The sequence below is a fragment of the Phaenicophaeus curvirostris genome, chromosome 1, assembly GCF_032191515.1.
Source record: "Phaenicophaeus curvirostris isolate KB17595 chromosome 1, BPBGC_Pcur_1.0, whole genome shotgun sequence".
Lineage (NCBI taxonomy): Eukaryota > Metazoa > Chordata > Aves > Cuculiformes > Cuculidae > Phaenicophaeus > Phaenicophaeus curvirostris.
In genome coordinates, this window is record NC_091392.1 from 165,837,535 (window position 1) to 165,859,487 (window position 21,953).

Sequence of the window (21,953 nt, forward strand, 5' to 3'; positions counted from 1 at the left end):
TTTTATATGCAGTTCTGGTTTGTCTGTACTGGTGAGATCTAGGACCTAGCTGAAAAAAGTGAATATTCTTTCAAAACTAAAATCAATTAAGACCTGTATGTGAACAAATCTTCTTTTCTGTGCAATTAAAAAGAAGCTTACAGCTTCACTTGAGGCTTTCACAGCCTTATGTTTGAGCCAGCCCTTTTATGATAACTTGTACCGGTATTCAGCTTGTCTTTCCCAGGTGAGGACTCAAATGCCTCTGCTTACAATGAAGGCTGCTTCTTTAGGCCTTATGGTTATGTTTTCTCTTGCCTGAAGTGCGTTTGACATCTTCAGAGCTTGAATAGAGAAAACAAAAGGACATTTAAAGGAAGTGACCCATAAATGGAAAGATCTTTGGACCTTAAAATAACAGAGAGTTAAATGCCAAGGATTTGGTTTTCTGTGTGCTTTAGAGATGATTCTTTTATTTTTTTTGGGAAATGCTAACTGAAGTGAGAATGTGTTGCCCTTTAGAAAGCCGCAGCTATCACTAGTAATGAAAAGGATTTCATTTCATCTTTATGGAATAAGTTCATTATGCTTGAGAGGCAGTTTGGGAAAGCTGGAGGGGTAGCTTGCTGCAGAATCTACTCTTTCTCATCCAGAGTTGTGACAAAACCCAAAAGTATCACCTTAAGATCAATGTAGTTTCTCAGTTGATCTATGGTATGGTTTAAAAAAAAGAAATAAATCCAGAAATTCTGGGTTTTATTGAAGCTTTTAATTTAGCCACATTATTTACTAAAGGTGTTAATACTAATCATAGAGTGGTTTGGGTTGGAAGGGACCTTAAAGATCATCCAGTTCCAAATCCCCTGCCACAGGCAGGGGCGCCTTCCACTGGATCGGGCTGCTCAAAGCCTCATCCAGCCTGGCTTTGAAAACCTTCAGGGATGGGGTATTCATGATTTCTCTGGACAGCCTGTTCCAGTGCCTTACCACCCCTCGCAGGAAAAGATTTCTTCCTAATATCTAATGTAAATCTCTCCTCTTTCAGCTTAAAGTTAAACTGATTTATTGTCTGTCAAATGTGATCTTTGAACCAAAATAACTTGAGGAGGGGTGGGGGAAAGCCATCTTCTTTCCAAGTCTTTTTCCCATTCAACTGAGTAAATTGTTCTTATTGAAATATTCTTATTCAACATGTCCTGAATTATGACATCCTTGATCCTGTTGAGTAAGCTGTTGTACTGAAGCTGCTCTATCTGAACAAGAAGGGGCTAGATTGTGACATTTTTATTGCTGTTAATATTATGCCTCCAGGACAGTCATAAATTAGACTTATTTTTCTTCTCCTGCCCCAAGGTTGGAAGGTTTGAAGTTAACCTCATCAGTCCAGACACCAAATCTGTTGTGCTGGAAAAGAATTTTAAAGATATCTCCTCATGTTCTCAGGTAAGCATTAATAAAAAGCAGCATGTAGATCATCAGGAAAAAAGAGGAATTTATTTGTTCTTCAGTTGGGTTGCCTTGCTGGTTATTGGGCAGCAGAAGGAAAATACAGAATTCTTTTTCAACATTATTTTCCTTTATTCAGTCTCAAAAGCCTCTCTTAAACAATTTATCCTATCTAAATTACCCTGAATGAAAGTAAGTTGCTGTTTTACCCCACTGGCTACTTAAATAAAAAAAAGAGGATAGGAAGGGATTTGCAGCAATTGACTAATGTGTATACAAATTCTAGGTCATGTTTGATGCATTTGCTTCTTTGGAGAACACAGCTGAAGAAACTGGATATTTAACTATGATTGCTTCATGAATACTTGCAGCAGACATGAAATACTTATTTGCCTTTACAAGAGCAAGAGCTGTTATTCAAATCGGGGCTTTCACTTAACTGGTAACAGTTTCCAGTAGATATTGCACAAAAATAATGCAATGTCATTCCCAAAGGGTTTAAGTACAGAAAACATAAGTGCAAAATAACCAGCCTGAGCTGTAGCAGTAGCAACTTTGATTATTGAACAGCAAACAAAGTATAAACTGTTCTGCTTTGGGAGAGCATTGGACATTCTGTTGGAAGTAGCTTAATCTCTGTTTAGGATGCTCTGAGTCTGCTGTCTCTGAGCAGCTAAGCTCCTGAAAGCCTCTGGAATGAAAGGAGGAGAGCATCAGATCGGCCCTGCAGAATGACGGTGGTTCACTGGCATAATTTCTTCTGGGAAAAATATGGCAGTTGATGAACCTAACTATTTACAGCAATAAATACATGACTCTTACAAAGTTCAGTGGCAGGGCAAAGGAATTCACATTTCTATCCTGCTGTTGTTCGGCAAGTGTTACTTCTGGCACTTTCTGGTTTGAGGTCTCGTTTTCTTATGTTATTAATTCATTTGCCATGCACATGCATCATTTCCAGGCTCTTTACACATTATTCTAGTTTAAAGTACACTTTCTGGTACACTGTGAACCTATATTTCACCCTCAAGTGCTTTCATCTTAATAATAATAATAAATCCGCTCTTGCCTGACTGTGCTACCACTGCTGATACAGATAAGAACTGGTCAGTACTTGTAACTCAAATAGAGTTTTGAGCTACCAAATGAAGGTCTTAAGTCTGCTGGTGAGCTACAATTTGTATTGCTCTTGGTAGGAAAAAAAAAAGCAACTGCTAAATAGAATGGGACCGTATAATCAAAAATGAAGTATTAATAGCTTTATAATAAAACAAATGAAAGAGATTCTTAAAACAGTGGTATGGAAGGCAAAATCTGCAAGCAGTTTGAATCTTCTCACATTTTGTGTGTATATTGAGCTGAATACAAGTAATACTTCAGCCTCATGTATTGGGATCCTGGGTTGAGTTTACATACTGGTAACAGTCAAAAAGAAGCAGTCCTAAGCAGGATCAGCCTTTGTTCTGCTGACTTTAAAGCATAGTGGAGACCAGCAGGAACATGGCAAATCTTCAAGACCTGGTTTTTCTTCAATAAAATAACTGTGTGCAGTAAATAGTGTTAGGCAATGCTCTGTATTGGGCTTTGGAGGTTGAGTTTTTCACTCCACTTCTTCACTTTCATTTGGAGCAAAGCTTTTGTTACTTTGCATTCTTGAATAACTCAAACAGGCACTAACAATGCTTCGGGGTTTTTTGTTTGTAGCATTTTTTTTAATGCAAAAATGGCTACTTTAGAGATTTTTTTTTTTCTGCGTTCAATAGAAATGAAACATTAATTAGTTCAAGACCAGGATTTGGTTGCGTGAGCCTCATCAGCACTTTTTATAAGTACTTGGTGTTAGCCACAGGGCTTCTCTGTTGTGGATTTATAGGGCAGTGATTTACTGCATATTGTAAGACTGCAGCTTAGGAGTGTTTTTTCTAAGCTTTACAAACGATGAAAAGGAGATGTTCTCTTCAGCTTGCTTTCTTGATTCTTAGTCTGGTCTAATAAATGTATTTTTGTTCTATAGCTTAAGTACGGTTGATCTGCTGCATTAAATTAATTATCTGCACTTGATTTGTCAAAGCAGTGAATATAATTGATGATAAAACCCTGTGTGTGCTGTCTAAGCTCAGGTGTCAGACAACTGTAGAAATTTTTTTGTTGCAGCCTTCCTGACTTTCTGGGAACCCAGAAAAGCAAACAACTTAGCTTTTTTTCATCAAGTCTCACCACCCTCTTAAAGAAATGCAGTGGAGGTACTGATAGTTGGGGAACATAATGTACTATTTACGCTTCAGTGGTGTGAGTGTCATGCACATCTGCCCCCTCAAATGTTCCCCTGTGGAGGTTGAGAAATCAGCAGCAGTAGACACGTTTAGGCACTGTCAGCAGCAAGGGAATTGGCATCTTACAGAACCGCTTTAAATAAATATGGTTTGTTTGCAAAACAGAGGGTAACATGTCACTGTTTTATAGATCAACATACATATATGCAGCTGTTCTTTTTCCTTTTATGCTTTTGAAGACTTCATGCGTTACAGGGAAACAAGTTTAATTAAGTCACAGTTAATGTGGAGTACTGTAAGTGAATGCCATTTGTGCCATCTTAGGTGCCCTCTGCACCTTTTTAAAGTATTGTTTAAGTAGCACAAATGAAACTTCTGGAATTTTGTTTTTAAAAACTACAGCATGTAGGGACAATATGTTCAGTTTCTCACGTACTGCATTACCAATTTTATCTAGAGTGTTTTCTGTAGTGACAAGCAGGTTGTTTTGCCTCTTTTACGATATTGGTGTTTTCTTTGGAGATGGATCCAAGCAACCAAGCTCTGCTTTCTGTTGTATTTGAACTTGAGGGATTAGGCTTTCTTTTGGAGAAAACCTACTGTTACCATGCTCTGATGATAAAAAAACGTTGGCAAAAGCTTTAACAATAGTGAGTCATGTTCCATGAATTGAGACTGTGAATATAGTGCTTCTTAGGAAGCAGCTCTCTTTGATCTTCTTAGTGCTGTTTTTAGCAGGGCAGTGTTCCCTGTCAAGAAGTTAGACTAAGATCTTGAAAGAAAACATCAGTAGTAACGTGTAATAAGTCTTGAAATTTCTGGTATGTAATTCAGTCTCAAAGAATTTAAGAATTTGGTTGGAATTCTGCATGTCACCACTCATTCCCTGCTCTTATTGGTCTAGTCTGAACTTGTATTACAGGAAAGTGAAGCTCTGTTGCTACTTTGATGCTACTCCAGTCCCATGTTTTAGGGTGGGCTTATTACATCAAGTTTTCACTGCAGAGGCAATTCCAGATACAGTCGAGGACTCTTTAGTTTGCTCTCTGAAAACCCAATTTTCCTAATGGAAGAAAATCAGATCCAGTTCTACTGCCATGTAACTTTTGATTGTGTAAAGAGCTTTATGTAGCTTTTAAATGCAAAAACCAATTTGAGAGATCACTATTATAAATGTAAAATAGATCATTAGGAGTATGCGTTTACAGTTTCTTACATTTTTGGATTGACAAGTGTTGGAGTCTGGTAACTATTTTTAGGATCACTTTGGAAACCAAACCTGTTTATTAAATAGTCCACTAATGCTCTTCTCATACTCTCTTAGGGTATAAAACACGTTGATCACTTTGGTTTCATTTGCCGGGAATCTCTTGAATCTGGGCTAAGCCAGTATGTTTGCTATGTGTTCCAGTGTGCCAGTGAGTCTCTGGTGAGTATTTATTAATGATCCAAACCTTTCCATTGGAGGATGTCTGAGGCATTTCCTAAACCATGGGAGTCTCTATTATTCTGCTATGTCAGCTGAGCCTCAGTGACCACGTTTTCTCAGGTGTGAGACAGTTATGAATATGACAGTATGCAATAGGAAATGCATACATTGTGTTCACATATGTGATGTTCATATATAGCCATATTCTGCTACTCTGCTGATGCATATGTCAACAAGAAATAGAAAAATATATAGATGGATGAGTACACACATGCGGGGTGTATTTGGACTCTGTATTTGATTGTAGTTGTTTCATTTCTAATTGTTGATACATTTGTTTCCCTATTAAACATGTAGTTCCATTATTGAATCAGTAATAAAGCTGATGGTAAAACCCAAGTGTACTTCTCAGGGTAGGGTTTATACTACTGGCTGATCCTGCATTAGCCTGAATGTGACTTTAGCGTTTTCCCTGTAGTCAGTTTTGTTCCTCAGGAGAAGAAATAGCAGCATTTGATCAGAGAAGAAGAAAATCGTGAAATGTGTGGATGTGTGTAACTATAAAACAGTCCATTGACATTTGATGAAGTATGTATCAATCAACTGAATTTCCAGGTGTTGGTGATTTAACTGATATTGGTAACTTAATAACATGAGACACGTATAGGAAATCATTTAGGCTACTGTATTTTTATATTAAAACTCTGACACCTTAAAAGAAATCGGTTTCTGTTCTGAAACGTGTTTGTTCCTGATGGCTGTACTAACGGCTGTGAACTCTTTTTCAGCTAAACTTAAAAAATCACTGTTCTAGGTAGATAAAAAATGTAATTTATAAATCCATTGACTAGCTTGAGAGTGAATAGATTTACGTCAATAAAACTTCGAACAGCTAACGGACCTAAATGTACAACAGTAGCTGGGGCTGCGCTTTCATCAAAGAGGGAACTTGTTATGAAATCAGCTCTAGCTTTGTACTGAAAATATTGCATTTGACCTATTGATAAATCTGATGATACATGATTCAATCATGGTGTATAAAGAAGCCAAGTATTCATGATCCTCATTCTGTATTGTAGTGTTGATTCGTGTGGATAGTCCCACATTGCAGTAAGAAAATTAACATTCCTGAGCTACTTTCAAATGCAGTCACTCTGATCCCAGTGGCAGTTTGGCATTGGCAGGGCAGAGATCTAAAAACTCATGCTTTCCAGATTCTTTGCTGCCAGGCTGTCTTGGTAGGCTTGCGCATATTTGCTCTTAAATGAGCTACAGGCTGTAGCTACAGTTCTCGTGGTTTTAGCGTAGGCACAATCTAAATGTTTAGCACTATTCTGTGCATCTTCTGTTTGAGAGGGATTGTTGCCAGCTTTAAAAAAACCTGTATTGCAAGTCAGATACTCGCTATCCGATACCCTGATTTATTGCTAAGAAGAAAGAGCACCCAGAAATTGCTAGCTATGCTTAAAACTGGTATTTTTTGTTTTTAACCAGGCAACCAAAAACCCCACACAAAGCCACTACTAAACATTTTGGGATGGAAACTAATTCACATTTCCACATTCAGGTGCCCTTCTTCTCCCTCTTCCTCCTCAAGTGATAAACCCTCAAAAAAGTCTATATTTTTGGTGTTAGGTTGCATGATTTTGGTCTCAAATATTTCAGCTTTCATCTTCCTGCTTAAAAAAAAAGGAATAGGTATGAGCAAGGATCTGCTGCTGAAGTAGCATACTGATTTCTTTCCCAAGATTGTCGTCAAGCTCTAGTCTCCTTTCCATGCTAAACCAGAAGCTCAAATAAGCAGCTTTAAATAAGGATTTTATTCTCCTAAAATGCAGACAGGAGAACTTCAAGTGCTTTCTGTATAAGGTCTAGAAGTTTATTTGAATAAGTGCAGAGAAGCACTGTCATATTGACCTTTCTTGCACAAAAGTTGAGCTCTTTCAGTGCTGACATATTGGGAGTACAGCACTGCTGTATTTGTGGTGTTGGCAGAGGAAAGATCAGGAGTCCAGCAATACTTAAAGATAAGTTTGTAGAATCATAGGATCAATAAGGTTGGAAAAGATCTCTAAGATCATTCAGTTCAACTGTTAACCCAACACCACCATACTTACTAAAACATGTCCCAAGTGCCATGTCTGCATGTTTTTTGAACACTTCTAGGGATGGAGACTCCACTGCTTCCCTGGGCAGCTTGTTCCAGTGCTTCAGCCCTCTTTTAGTAGTGAAAATTTCCCTAATATCCAATCTAAACCTCCCTTGGTGCAACTTGAGGCCATTTCCACTCATCCTGTTGCTTGTCACTTGAGCAAAGAGACCAACACCTACCTTGCCATAACCTCCTTTCAGGTAGTTGTAGAGAGCCGTAAAGTCTCTCTTAAGTCTCCTTTTCTCCAGGCTAAACAACCATAGTTCCCTCAGATGCTCCTCATAAGACTTGAGAAGTTCTTGTTTGTTGGCAGGAGTTTTGTTCTAAGACAGTACAGCAGTAGGAGGAAAATCATTGAGAGGGAGCACATGAAGTTTGCAGGAGAAACTTGATACTAAAGGAAAAGAAATCAGTGCTTTTTATTTAGCCAGCATATATTCAAGCCAAAAATTTCTACTCGTAGCTTCTTAAAACAGCAGCTGCGTGCTCAGTAAGCTTGAGTAGTGTTAGATATTCAAAATTACGGTGTCTGACTGAACTTGAAGTTGGTGAGCATCCACAGAAGAGGCAGAAAGGCTGGAAATACAACCCTGATCTCTTTCAAAGACAGCAAATGGGTATTTTTGATGGTAAAGCACCTGTCTATGATGTGATTTATAAATCTAATTTAATGTATATGTCTTGTATTTTTGTTTATGTACTGTCTTTTCCTTCCATCCCCTTTAGGTTGATGAGGTAATGCTTACCCTGAAACAAGCCTTTAGCACTGCTGCAGCTCTGCAAAATGCCAAGACACAAATAAAGCTATGTGAGGCCTGCCCTATGCATTCATTGCACAAACTTTGTGAAAGAATTGAAGGTAGCAGCTTAGTTTATTTTCTAATTGTATTTATCTGATTTATTCTAGAAGAATTTTTCTGTATGTGTTAATTTTAATTGTCAACCATGCACTTTGAGTTTCAACAGTGTAAGAACAGAGGGAAAAGTATCACAATACGCAGCTTTTACCATCACTTTGCACTTTCAGTAATCAAGTGGAGGTGGTAGCAGTAATGCTATTGCAGCTGAATATAGTATAGTCTGTGTTATAAATACATACTATAAATACATTGTTGTACCTCTACTAAATACTAAGCAGAGCAGAAAACCCGACCAGTTCATCTTTCTTTCATTCAAAAATGAATGTGTCATAAAAGAGCAGTTGTGATCAAAAAAGGGTCTATCTTTCTTATGTGTTCATTGTTTCCTTTGTGGGATTATTTTTTCACTTCTTTGTGTTTATTCTCTTAATGTGCTTCAAAACCTAGTTTTATTATGGGAAATAAATTAGTAAGTTAGGAGATAAATATCTGTTAGAGAGTTAAAGCGACTACCTGGCTTCAAGTATGCATACACATACCTTTGTAGTTTCTGTGGAACTTAGTTATGCCAGAACACATGCTAAAAAGATAGATTTTAAAAAAAATAATAGCAGGATACTGGTTTTATAGAGACGATGTTATGGCTCCTTGCAAAGCATATGCAAAAACCCCAAATACGTTATGCTAGTCTTGTATCTTCTCGTCCAGTGGTGATGGTGCTGATAATGGCCAGTTCTTCTATTCTTGAAAGTCACTGTTGGTACTTACCTCCCTCTGGAGGATGAAAAGCACAGTATAAAATCTTAGGGGAGTAAAATTCTGTTAGTACATGACTGGTATTTTCTGGGTTTAACAACAAATATTCAGAACTGATAAAGCTTAACTAGGAAGGTCTTATGTCAATGGAAAACTATAAAGGCAGTGTAAATATCTTGAATACAGGTACTTGCAAGCCGAGGATAACGATCCAGTATCCAAATAACATCTCTTCTGGGGTAAAAATTTGAGTACCATAGTAGTAGCTTTGCATACTTAGTGACTGAGACACTTCTTTTAGCGTACCCTTCTTTTTATCTGCCTGCTTTCTTTAGAGTCTGGAAGTTTACCAAAATCAAACCCAGGGCTTCAGGACTTTGGATAATATTTGTTCTGATTGCAATTATCTATGAATGATATCTACCTTGGATTAAAAAATCATATATCATCATCGGATCTGAGGGGTTTGTTTTCCCCCGTGTTTTTTTGTAGTTTTCTAGAACAAGTTCTCTGAGTGCATGTGCACTTTATCCATCATCAGGAATTCTTTCCCTTAGTCCTATGGCTTTTATGTTGCTCTTGCTTCTAGAAGTGTCTTCAGTTCTCTAGTATGGCCTGTACCTTACCCTTTCCTTGTGTAGAAATACATCTAAACTTTTCAGTTAAAAGTATCTGAAAACTTCTGAGTATCCTGTGCATCTTTCCAGTTACATCCCCGATCTGTTCCTCCCTTCCTCCTATCCCATACAGTTGTCAGACTCCCATCTTAGTGACCTCTAGGACAGATGATATCGGGGAGTAGTGAGCGCAAACTTTTATACAGACAACAGACACTTAGTTGCTGCTTGTTCTTTTTTTACTGCTAAAGATAAGAGACAAAACCATGTGGTTTAGCAAAACCAGAAGTATTTTGTATCATGTATACTGCAGATATACAACTGTCACAAGTTAAACTTCTATAGACTTAGATGCAGGCTTATATTTTCTACTGTCATTTTTTCCAAAGTTTTTTGAGAGGTCATTTTAGAATCTAGAAGCTTTAATATTATTTTTTTCCCCTCAGGACTCTATCCACCAAGAGCCAAACTTGTAATTCAGAGTCATCTGTCATCGCTAACAGATAATGAGCAAGCAGACATTTTTGAACGTGTTCAGGTAATGCATTAGAAGCTGTTGTTTCACATTTGAAAGACCATGATAAAATGAACTAGATATTTATTCTTTTGATTATGTTTGTTTTGTTATTTAATTGACCTACATTTCCTGTTGTTTCACCAGACATCATACTGAAATAACATGTACAAACTTAACCTCATGTGTGATATAATGCTCTCAGAAAAGTTTTGGCTCCCAAGCCTGCTGAGATGCTCTGTGTGTTCATACCTAGAGTATTTTTTTCCTGAGCTTAGTTCTTCATCTATAAACACATTTCCTTACTTGAAAGTGATGTGGGAGCGAGTTGAGAGCAGGTCAGACATGCAGGAATGTGTCTGGCATTTTCAGAAGCTTTGTTTTTTGACTAACTCAGAGGAAAGACTCTGGTGTAAGCAAGTGCACTCAAGTGGATGAAGTATAAGCTAATTTAGGCCTCCAGAGGCTATATTCTTTCTAGCTGCCTGAAGAATAAAGTGGCTGTTTGTTTTTTCTGGGTTCCTTATTCCATTTATAAGGCTGTACATTGCAGACAATCATAGAAAACAAAATGTGTGGAGGTAAGGGTCTCTTCTCCCTGTACTATTCTCCGTATGGGAAGTTTTGGTCTATTTTGTTCAGGAGTATGAAGGCACACAAAGAACAGTGCAATTTGGCATGCTAATGTGCTTTGGCATCTGGCATACCAGTGTATTAACTTCAAAGAATACATATGTGTGGAGGGAAAAATAAGTAAATACTGGCTGGAAAGACAACTTTTTTCTTTGCTGTTACTGACAGAAAATGAAGCCTGAGAATGACCAGGAAGAAAATGAACTTGTGATCTTATATCTACGCCAGCTCTGTGAAACTAAGCAGAAAACACACGTTCACATTGGTGAAACACCATTGGTAAAGCTTATTTTTTGTATTATTCCTCTCTCTCCTCCCACTCTGTTCAAATGCAACCTTGAATGCTACCAGGGCCACTGCTGAAGTTCATCATGGGTAGCTGGAAGCTGGGTATTGTAATTAAGAGAGGACTGTGAGAGAGAAATAATTTGATTTGATTTACAGTGGCTTGATTGGGGATTTTTGAATTTGGGGGGCAGGAAGGGAAGAAAGACAACCAATTATTTTTAGGTCTAGATTTCCTTACAGTATGAGAATACCTCTTTTGTCCTTTTGCTGCCTCCCTGATCTCCACTCCCAAACACTTATTTCTAGAGAGAATAAAGATAAAAAGTGCAGTGGTTTCAGTGTAAACTACAAACTTATTTAGCAGAGGAAATGAGTAACAGTATTGTTATATTGATATGCTTTTACAGGATAGTCTTTAGGGATGAAATGTGCCTTTAATTGGTTTTTGTGGGCATGATTTATTGCGGGTTTGGGGGTTTGTTTGGGGTTCTTTTTTGTGTTTAAAAAAATAAAGGCCAAGGTTATGTTGTTTATGTAACTTGCTTCAGCTCTAGTCTGTGGAGGTCTGCAATTGTGAAAAGAATTGCCAGAGCTGAATTGTGCCCTTGCTCATTTCAACAGACCATTTCTAACAATGCGATTCCAGAAAACACCACCAGCGGTGGCAGGTTTAAACTTGACATTCTGAAAAACAAGGCCAAGAAATCCTTGACTAGCTCTCTGGAAAATATCTTCTCAAGGGTAAGATTAAAAACTCATTGTTAGCAGCTCTCTCAGATGTCCTTGACAGTAAAGACCTATCAGATATTTCTGGTTTTTTATTTTTTCTGGTTTTATGGCCTCAGTGTGGTAAATACTTAATGAGGTGATATCCCTGTGGTGAAATCTGAGTGTTATAGCTGGGTTGATTCTGACTTAACTGTACTATGAAATGGTGATAAGGCCACACCTACAGAGGGGGGAAAAGGGAACCTTTTCTGAATATTGAATGTTTATTATTCATAGCTGGGGAGGGGCTTTTTATCAGGGAATGAAGTGATAGAACAAGGGGAATGATTTTAAGCTGAAGGAGGGGAGATTTAGATTACATATTAGGAAGAATTTTTTATCCTGTGGGGGTAACAGGTTACCCAGAGATGTCATGGATGCCCCATCCCTGGAGGTGTTCACGACCAAGCTGGATGAGCCTTTGAGCAACCTGATCCCATAAGGAGACTTTTTTTTTTTTTTTTTCAGAAGTGTGACTAAATGTGCCTGCATAAACTGGAAATCTTCCTGTTCTGAGAAGTAATGCTTTACCTCTCATATTGTGGTCACTGCAAATCTTTAGAAAGTAGTACAAAGCTGTCATTTTGCAGGGAAAAAAAAGCAATGGAGCTAAAAAAATAATTCTTCATTTCAGTTGTGCTAGCCAGGTATGATGTGGAATTGCAGATAATTACTGTAATTACTGGAACTGTCTTATGTTAAATAGATTTTTAAATACGAAGTCTGAGTTGCAAGTTTTGCTTAGTGTCCCCTGCTCAGTAGAGAGAGCCCTGAACGCAGAGAAGAGGTAGATAGAGAAGTAACTGAAGAAGGTGGAGTTCCTGCAATCCAGAGTGATGTTATAAAGAGAGCATGATGAATGGTGAATACTGGATGGCAAGGTATAAACAGAATTCGGAGCAGTGAAATTAAGTTCCTTCCCCTAGTAATTTTAAAAGTACTGTGCTAAAACAAGGCCTGAGTTGTGGTTGTCCTGTAGCTCATATGGTTGTCAGTTGAAAATTGGTTGGGTGGCTTGGCCCGGAGAGTGATGGTAAGTGGAGTTAACTCCAGCAGGAGGCCAGTGACAAGTGGGGTTCCCCAGGGCTCAGTGCTGGGTCCAGCCCTGTTCAATGTCTTTATCAATGACCTGGATGAAGGGAGTGAGTGCACCCTTTGCAAGTTTGTGGATGACACTAAGCTGGGTGGAAGTGTTGATCTGCTGGAGGGTAGGGAGGCTCTGCAAAGGGATCTGAACAGGCTGGACCACTGGGCTGTGACCAATGGCATGAAGTTTAAGAAGACCAAATGCTGGATCCTGCACTTGGGGCACAACAACCCTATGCAGTGCTACAGACTAGGAGAAGAGTGGCTAGAAAGCTGCCTGGAGGAGAGGGACCTGGGGGTGTTGGTTGACAGCCGACTGAACATGAGCCAGCAGTGTGCCCAGGTGGCCAAGAAGCATCTTGGCTTGTATCTGAAACGGTGTGACCAGCAGGTCCAGGGAGGTTATTCTCCCTCTGTACTCGGCACTGGTGAGACCGCTCCTTGAATCCTGTGTTCAGTTCTGGGCCCCTCACCACAAGAAGGATTTTGAGGCTCTGGAGCGAGTCCAGAGAAGAGCAACGAAGCTGGTGAAGGGGCTGGAGAACAAGTCTTACGAGGAACAGCTGAAGGAACTGGGGTTGTTTAGCCTTGAGAAGAGGAGGCTGAGGGGAGACCTTATTGCTCTCTACAACTACCTGAAAGGAGGTTGTAGAGAGGAGGGAGCTGGCCTCTTCTCCCAAGTGATGGGGGACAGGACAAGAGGCAGTGGCCTCAAGCTCTGCCAGGGGAGGTTCAGGCTTGACATCAGGAAAAAAATATTTCATGGAAAGGGTCATTTGGTACTGCAACAGGCTGCCCAGGGAGGTGGTTTATTCACCTTCCCTGGCAGTGTTTAAAAGACAGGTGGATGAGGTGCTGAGGGGCATGGTTTAGTGATTTGTAGGAATGGTTGGATTCTATGATCCTGTGGGTCCTTTCCAACCAAGTGGTTCTATGATTCTATAAAGCAACCTGTAAATGTAGGATGCCACAGATGTTCTCTACACAGGAGGTAAAATACTATCTGCTAAGGAGATTCCTTAGAATTGGTTGTACTTAAGGTTAGGTGTGAATGTGACCTAGAACTGAAGTTAGTATTAAAACTCTCCTGGTCAAATCTGACCTGTGTTGTGTAGTAAGTTTTATTTGCTAGGGACTCGGTCTGAAGAGAGAGAGATTGTGCAAAAGAAGGTGGTGACAGTCATAAGATCTGGATAATTTCAGCAGTTTGGAGTATCACTGGATGGTGACAGCTACAGTCATGCCTGTGCCGAGTCTGATTTCTTTTCCACATCTAAAGGACATGTGACTGGAAAGCAAACGATCTAGCTCTGACGGTGGGTCACTAACCCTGCAGTGGTTGTGGAACAGGCGTGCATCACTGGGAATAACACAGTAAAGCAGCCCTACCATATATGGGCACACTAGCACTCCGGTCATGTCAAGGAGGAGTTATTTAGATGAAATGAAGAGTCTCTGAAGGGAAGTTGCATATATATTGTTGGTTTTGATACGGTATGTTCCTCTCACTGGGGCCACTGTGATGTGCTGCGTGTTATAGCATAAGGGTTTATACCATCCATGACTGAGTTCAAGAGAAGCGGACACCCAAGTATGGATTAGGGCTATTTTAAGTTTGCTGTTTATGAAGCGGACTTGCTCTTTTGAGGAAGGTTGTCTCATCTTTAACTTGGAACTGCAAGAGACCAGGAACAGCAGTATGTTTTAGTGAATCATGATAATGCATAGGAGTCCATCCTTACAGATCCATTTAAAGGTTTCACAATGCAAGACTGAGAGAAATAATTTACAGTGCAGCTCAACCACTTTATTTGGTTAAAGCAGGTATATATGATAAGTGTCTCTGCTTGTGTATACTGTGTTGTGTGCATACATGTTATACAATGCCTGTTTCAATAGTTCTTATTCTTCATCTGGCCATTACAAGAAGCCTGATGGGTTGTGGCTAATTACTAAAGGTGTTTAGGCACCAAATACCTATTGGTGTGGTGGGTTTTCCCCTCCTTAAGCTGCGAATGACATGGGATTGATGTAATGACATGCTAATTATTGCATGACTTACCGTCTCTATTTTAAAGTATATTTTGTAACAGAGAGACCAGGAAGGAAATTAAGTTTTGTTAAAATAAGCTGGCATTTAGCATCTTTTTGTAGATAAAAAGATTTAAGTAAAAAGTAAAAGTTGCTATATATGGGGGAGAAACTTACACAGCCTCAATCTTAGCAAAATTAGAAATTAGTAGTAATGAAATGTCTAGAAACACTTTAGGTGGATAGCTTCTTAGCTAGATCAATAGCATCAAGTGACAGTTTAAGCCACTTGAAGTAGTAGCTGCTCACTCACTACTCACCATAGGGAAGCATACTGGGTTCTGTGCTCTGGCTTCCTTTAGTCCCAGAGGAATGTAACTTTTTCACTTGTTTGTTTTGCTGGACTGATCTTATTTTTGCCAGGTTTGAACTGAAAACAGGCTGTGGCTTCCTAATGAGGTACCTCAGAAAAATAAATAGAACCTCTGCTTGACCTTATAAACAGTTTTCTTTCAGTCCCTGCTGCACTGACATCTTCTGTTGTTGTTTTTTTCTGAAAGCCGTTCTTGCAGTGCCGAAAGTGTGTGTTTTTAAAGCTATTGAGAAACTTCCAAGTTATTCTTTGCTTTTGTTTTATTGTGAGAGTCAGTGAAGAGATGCTTCAGGCAAGGGTATTCATTGGTAATGAGCTTAAATGGGATGATGTTGTTCAAGAGCACTATAAGTCTTGAAAATAAACCTTGCCAGGAAAAAGTAGGCTAAATAAATGCTGCTGATGTTGACAAAACTTCTGCTGTAGTTGCAAGTATACCAAGAGGAGCTTTACCTACGGTTTTTCTAAAACCTGGCGTTGGTTTTATTGCTTTTACTGCTTTTGCCCAGGTGGATTTATTTTTTCTGAAAGGTCCATATAGGGAGTAAGCTCTCTGAGATCATAGCATATCAAATGCATCTGTTAGCTACATTACATGTAAAGTACTTAAGTCTGAACCTTTTTCAACCTCAGTTGTTTAAGCTAACTCAGTTTGCTTCAAATAGATCAGGAAATGCTGAGTTGCTTCAGACAACAAAGTGGTAGATTTAAAACTCCTGGGAGCAAGCAGGGAGAAGATATGCTTTTGCCAGCTAAAGGTGTCACTGCTTCTAAAATCCAGTGCTTGCCCCATGATCTGTGATCTTATAGCAAATGTTTTGCGTGCCTGAACTGTCCTGTGTTCACCTGCACAGCTGTTGCCATCTTTGCTGATCCCTCAGAAAAAGAGGAAAAAGAGCAGATTAAATTACTCGCCTTTTGTCTTGCAGGGAGCCAACAGAATGCGAGGCCGCCTGGGAAGCGTGGACAGCTTTGAGCGCTGCAACAGTCTTGCTTCTGACAAAGTACGTAAGGAGCTTAGTTAAAATTGGCACATTTTCATGCACAGGCGTTAATGAAGCATAAGTACCGCACTCTGATTCAGTTTGAAGGAAGTAGCACAAAGCACATCAATGTACAAAACTCAAGAGTTTCCACTGGGAGGCAGAGGGTCTAAGAAAGGTGGCATATATGTTGAAGCCTCAGTGTTAATCTATTGTTTGATTTTCAGTCCTCTTTTTGTCTGCATTTGCCTTGCTTGTACAAAAAGCAGGGAATTTCTGGTCATCTTCTGCCTTGTTTCACTGAAGTAATTAAAAAAGGTCATATCTTAACAAAAGGAAGTGTTCTGAAGGTGAAGAATCCTTTCTGTAAGTAGCAATTGCTTTAGGGAAGTAAGAATTTTCGACTAAAACCAGCTGTTTGGGGATGCTGTATGGGGCAAGCGGGCAGAACTCTGTTCACTTTCTTTTTATTTCCTGTTTTTAACATTTTACCTCACATGAGGGTTGGTTGCTTGTTTTCCCGGGAGGTGAAGATTCTTTTATGGTTTTCCTGCTGCAGTAACTCATGAACTGGCTGTGCAATAACAGTTTCTTTTCCAGGATATCGCTGTGACGGTACAGGAAGTATGCTCATGATATGTCGAGGAAACTAGCTGAAAACTGTTTCCCTGGTCTTTTCAATTCCTGTGTTTTCCTGAAAGAGACAGAAGTCTGGTAGCTGGAATGCCGATCCCTGAGAGAGGATGCCTAGAGTAATTAGCGTGTTGTTTGAATTGTACATATATATTTATTCCTTCCTCTACTTTCTTTTTGTTTTTTTAAAGAAGGACGCTGCTAGTTTGGAGTAAGTTATCAAAGGATGTGTGGTTTTGGTGATAATTAGCATACAATAGGCCAGGACCAAGAAGGGGGAGAGGCTTTGGTGCCCCGATGCCGTGCATGACCCGTGGAGTTAGGCGAAAGATCTCGCAGGGCGCAGAGCGGCAGGCCTCACTCCTTCGGCACTTCCTTTCAGGACGCTTCGCCGAGCGATTCCCCACCAGCTACTCCTCCAGCGTCCCCCATATCCTCAGCCTGGCAACCTTTTCCTGAGGAGGACTCGGATTCCCCCCAGTTCAGGAGACGTGCGCATACCTTCAGCCACCCCCCCTCCAGCACCAGGAGGAGAATAACCTTCCAGAACGGGAGGTCCCAGAGTGTTCGGTCCCCGCTGCTGCGGCAGAGCTGCGTCGAGACGACAAGGTGAGTCAGGGCGTGCTGCACCCTGCGCCTGCTGTCTCCTGCAGTTTCAGGACATGAGTTCCTACCCATGTTTCTTCATGTGGAAGCTGTTTCTATAGCACTCTGCGTTTTATTTACTTATTTATTTATTTATTTTCAACCTGTCTCCTCCACCTCAGAGCGGTGTTAGGTGCTTTACAGTAGTTCGCTAATCTCTGAATTATCCATTCAAGGGCACTATCAATCCAGTGAATTGATCATCGAGCTGGGTGCTGGTGACGATCTATTTATTTATCACCTAGGAGCTGAGCCTTTTCGGCAGTGTCAGTAGTTGGGCTCTTGAGAAGACGTCTTTACTGCTTTAAAGAGATGATAGCATGACTGTTTTATGGCAGGATATAAAATGCACCGACAGCTTCACGTGTCAGTTGCCAGAGGGTATGTCCAGAATTAAAACTGGTGAGGAGTTTCACTAAAGGATTTGAGGAATCTCACAAAAGGACTTAAGGATTAAGCATCTCCACTGAACTGTGAAGCATGCTATTTGCCTGTTCCTCTTTTCCCAGAGTTTCCCTCTGTAACTTCTTTCACCTTCCTTTCTGGAGACTCTTCTGCTATTAACATGTGAAATACTGTTGGAATATTTCTTCAGGACTTCCTTCAGTCAGTCAGAAGAGGTCCCCACAGCTCATGGGCCTCTTTGGTTGTACTTTCATTCTCTGCCTCCGTCCTGGCTATCTGCAGTAAGTGACAGTGCCAGCTCCAAAACCCTTGCAGGATTCCCACTCGGATGAGCTGGGTTTTTTTTTTTTTTGCTTGACTGCAAATGCTTTTTGTGGACTCTTTTTAAAAATAACTTGAAGTAATAATTTCTCACGCGTTTTATGTTTAGATCAAAATACCAGTACGAATGCCATACCACCTCATAGAGAAAGGCAAAAAGTTTATTTTGTTCAAGAAAATGGAGGGGGTTGAAGGATAGCCTTGAAATAGCTGTGTTACATTGTGTTTCTGGAGAGATAAATAATGCGTTTTTTGTGGAGATAAACGTTGCTTATATTTTTTCCACTGACCACGTTGTACGCAAACAGGAAACCCGAGCAGTTCAAACTGAAGGACTTGCTGACTTCACTTCTTTGTAATAACTTTAAAGAAGTCACTGATTAAGAGGCACCATCAGCAGATTTTCAGTCAAAACAGTTTGTAACAATTTGGTTCTGGGATGGGATTTTTCCTTTTATCCTTTGCTATTGAGGACTGATTAAAAATGTTTACTGAAAGAAACTGAATTAATTAATTAATTAACACTAGTTACTATTAAGTAATGTTTAACTGTATAATAGGACTGTCTTGATTTAAACACTTCACAAAAATTTATCCAAAAATATTTCACTTAACCTCTGCTTCCTAAGTGTTCCAGCAATACAAACAATTTACAAGAGCAAGAGAAAAGTGAAGGGAAGAAACAATGTGGCTCATGTTATTGAAGCAGGTTTCTAGGGATGTTTGCTGAAACTTTCAGAGATTCTTTTTCTGAATTTGCTTTGAGAATAAATAAGGCTAAAGAAATAAGATGATCTGCCCTTTCTGCAATGTCATTGAAATGTTTCGTAGAAGAAATCAGCTGTAACAGGAAAATCAATATCATTAGGGAAACTGCCTAGTAGTGCTCTTGGTACGATTTATCTTCTGGGAGGCAAAGTTGCTGTAAGCCAAGAGGAGGTACTTGGTCATTATCGCTAATCTGGGTGTTTTGTTGTTGTATCTGAATCCATGCTGACCGATCTGCTCTATTCTCTTGTTGCCCGCACAGCCCTATTGTTGGGGTTCGGCGCGCTCTCAGTGAGAGTGGATCTGCGTCACCTGGTCTCCCCTCCTCTGTCTCTGCCCCTTCTTTCCTGAAAAGCTTTTACCCAGGCTCAGGAAGGTTGCTCCAGCACTCAGAAAGTGACCTCTCCAAGAGGTGAGAGCATTGTATGCTGCCTGGTTCTTCAGTGCCACCACCTTAACAACAGGATTCCTAGTGCAGCGCAGCATATGGGATCTCTCCTATTCTGCCTTGTGCTCCTGCATTTCTAACCGACTTACCAAGCACTTGATGCAAATGGGCCAACAGGCTTTTGGCCAGAAAAGCCTGTCAACAATAGAGGCTTGTCTGCTGACATCTAATAGCTGTCACCGATTTCTGTTGTGATGTTGCGTTGGTTTGTCACTTGAGATAGAGTGAGTTTTAGGAGTATTTCACCAGTGTAACGCTTTCTCTGCTGAATGCAAACCAGCATGTGTTGCTGTGAACTTTGGCATGCAAAAATAAGAAAAAAAAACAATGTGAAGAGTGTACAGTGCTAACATGGGATGCTTGTGCATGAGGAAGGGGAAACGCCAGGGTAGCTGGGTGATACTAGCTGTGAGATGCTTAGAAAGACTAGGAAAATAACTTCCAATTGAAGAGGAGTGGGGAAGAATCGAATGTACGAGAAGGGCTTTCTGGCATCAGTTTGGAAGAGTGAGTATCTGAATGAAAGTCATACTTGTTTTTGCTGCAAGAATAGGCTCTTCTTCAGGAGGGTGCTCAAGGAAACTGCATGGATTATTTTTATGGAGGAGGCCTGAAGTGAAAAAAGTGGATCATAGTTATGAACTTTATGATGATGTCTTTTTTGCCAGTTGTGGGCCTTTCTATTTCTCTACTGTCGGTGACAATTCCTTTTTCCCTCTTCAGTCTGTCCTTTTATACAGAGCTATACTTGTGTTTCTGGTACTTATCATCTCTGAGTGTGGCTCTTCCCTGATCATTCCCGACAGGAAACTAGAGTTGTAGATGGTGCTTTTGTGACTGTTTCTTCATGGAAAAATAACAGTAGGTTGCATTCTTACCAAAACCAAGTGTGGATAAGATCTGGATTCTGAATGTGTTAGAACTTTAATACAAATACTTTAAATAGCATTGCAAATCAATTTATCTCTTTCTGGCCTCTAATCTGTAATTGGTGTTCAGCATGCAGCCAAAAACTGTAATGCAGGCACAACTACAAAGCACCTAATGGGAAATTCCTACAGTCTAGGTCCTTCCAGCAGAATAAACTTGTACAGAAATGGAATAAGATGAGTGACCCTTACAAGAAAGTGACTACAAAGTGCCAGGACTTCTCCTGCTACCTCCCTCATCCCCCAAATCCCACAGTTTTAAAAAAGTAAACATTAAATTGTCTAGATTCACTTTCTCATAGAAGGGTAATGTAAACTAACCATACTTAATTTTAGGAAGTCTTTTGAAAGCCGGTCTTAGGAACATTTAAGAGGAAGTCACTTTAAGGTGCCTCCACCTTTCTACCCAGGATAAATGAATAAAGAATAAGCAGTACGTGTTTTTGAAATGTGAGAGGAGAGGTTGAGGTCTCATGTAGAAATAGGCTTTAAATATCGCCTATTCTAAATTTATGTCCAGTAATAGTTACTTTATAAGTGAATCGGATGCCTAGATTTTCCATTCCCTACTACACTGCAGTAACACTAGACTAAGTAGCAGGTGAATGTATCTCAGTTGGAATTAAAGAGACTAGTGAGTGCACACCAGGGTGTGCAGACAAATGGCAAAAAAACAACACGTCTCTTACAGGCTGTCCCTGTTTTGTGTTTCAGTCCAAGTTTGTTTCTGTGTTCCCTTCAGTTAGCAGACTTGGTCCAAGCTGAACCAGTGCCCAGGTCAGTTTGTACAAGCAGCTGGATCCTATTAAACCTGGCTTTCTGGATTCTGGGAATGTAGGTATTGATTAGTGAAACTTTTTTTTCTCTCCCTGAATCTTGCCCATAATATTCACCTACTCCACTTTCCTGCTGTTAATAGCTTCGTCATATGACTGCAACAACATGAAATGGACATTTTGGATAACTTAAGAGCTGGATACAGGCTTTCTGAAAAGCAGTAACTGGACTTGCAGTCTTGTGATTACCCGTGGCTGCTTCTTGTTAAAGCGCGGCTGTGCAAAAGCTGAAACACTGGAACTGCCTTCTTGCAGGACCAGGAATGCTGTGCTGTCTGCATCAGTCAAATTTCCGAGTGAAAGTTAGTAACACCTTTTATAACTGAAAAGATAGGACTGCGTTTTAAGTTTTAAACAGAAGTTGTGGAGTTTCATAGTATAGGTCTTCATGGTCACCTTAATGAACCAAGCTGAAATGTCTGAGAGATTACTCTTTCTAGATTTGCTGATCTACGCTAGTCAAGATAGTGTGTTTCATTATAATGGAGTTTTAACTGTAAGGTGGGGAGAATTTCAAATTAGGGGTGATTCCTGGAAGACCACCCAGTTTCTACTTAGATTTCATAGTATACAGGTTTCTGATACCATTTAATCTTCAATTTGTGTGAGAACTCTTTAGCTGGGAGCAACTGATCCTGAACGATCATGGTAAAGAAATTGTAGTAGCAAAGGTGAAGTGTTGGAATTTAGTTGAGTACACGAGGTGAATACAACAAATATACTCAGAAAGAAGTGCCAAATAAATAATGCTGATGTGGTAGGTATGATCAAGGTAATCCA

At 39.8% G+C, this 21,953-nt stretch overlaps 1 protein-coding gene across 5 annotated transcripts in view; it reads left to right on the forward strand.

The window, feature by feature from the left end:
* The window catches only part of TBC1D4 (TBC1 domain family member 4), a 113,420-nt gene that overhangs the window by 70,480 nt on the left and 20,987 nt on the right, over positions 1-21,953 (forward strand). For 4 of the 5 annotated variants that reach the window (XM_069880063.1, XM_069880100.1, XM_069880091.1 and 1 more), the window contains exons 3-11: positions 1,333-1,422; positions 5,023-5,127; positions 8,006-8,138; positions 9,959-10,050; positions 10,828-10,938; positions 11,569-11,688; positions 16,135-16,209; positions 17,204-17,430; positions 19,223-19,372. In XM_069880063.1, the coding sequence (XP_069736164.1) occupies positions 1,333-1,422; positions 5,023-5,127; positions 8,006-8,138; positions 9,959-10,050; positions 10,828-10,938; positions 11,569-11,688; positions 16,135-16,209; positions 17,204-17,430; positions 19,223-19,372 (1,103 nt within the window). The remainder of the gene's footprint in view (positions 1-1,332; positions 1,423-5,022; positions 5,128-8,005; positions 8,139-9,958; positions 10,051-10,827; positions 10,939-11,568; positions 11,689-16,134; positions 16,210-17,203; positions 17,431-19,222; positions 19,373-21,953) is intronic. The other variant, XM_069880073.1, reaches the window with a different exon arrangement.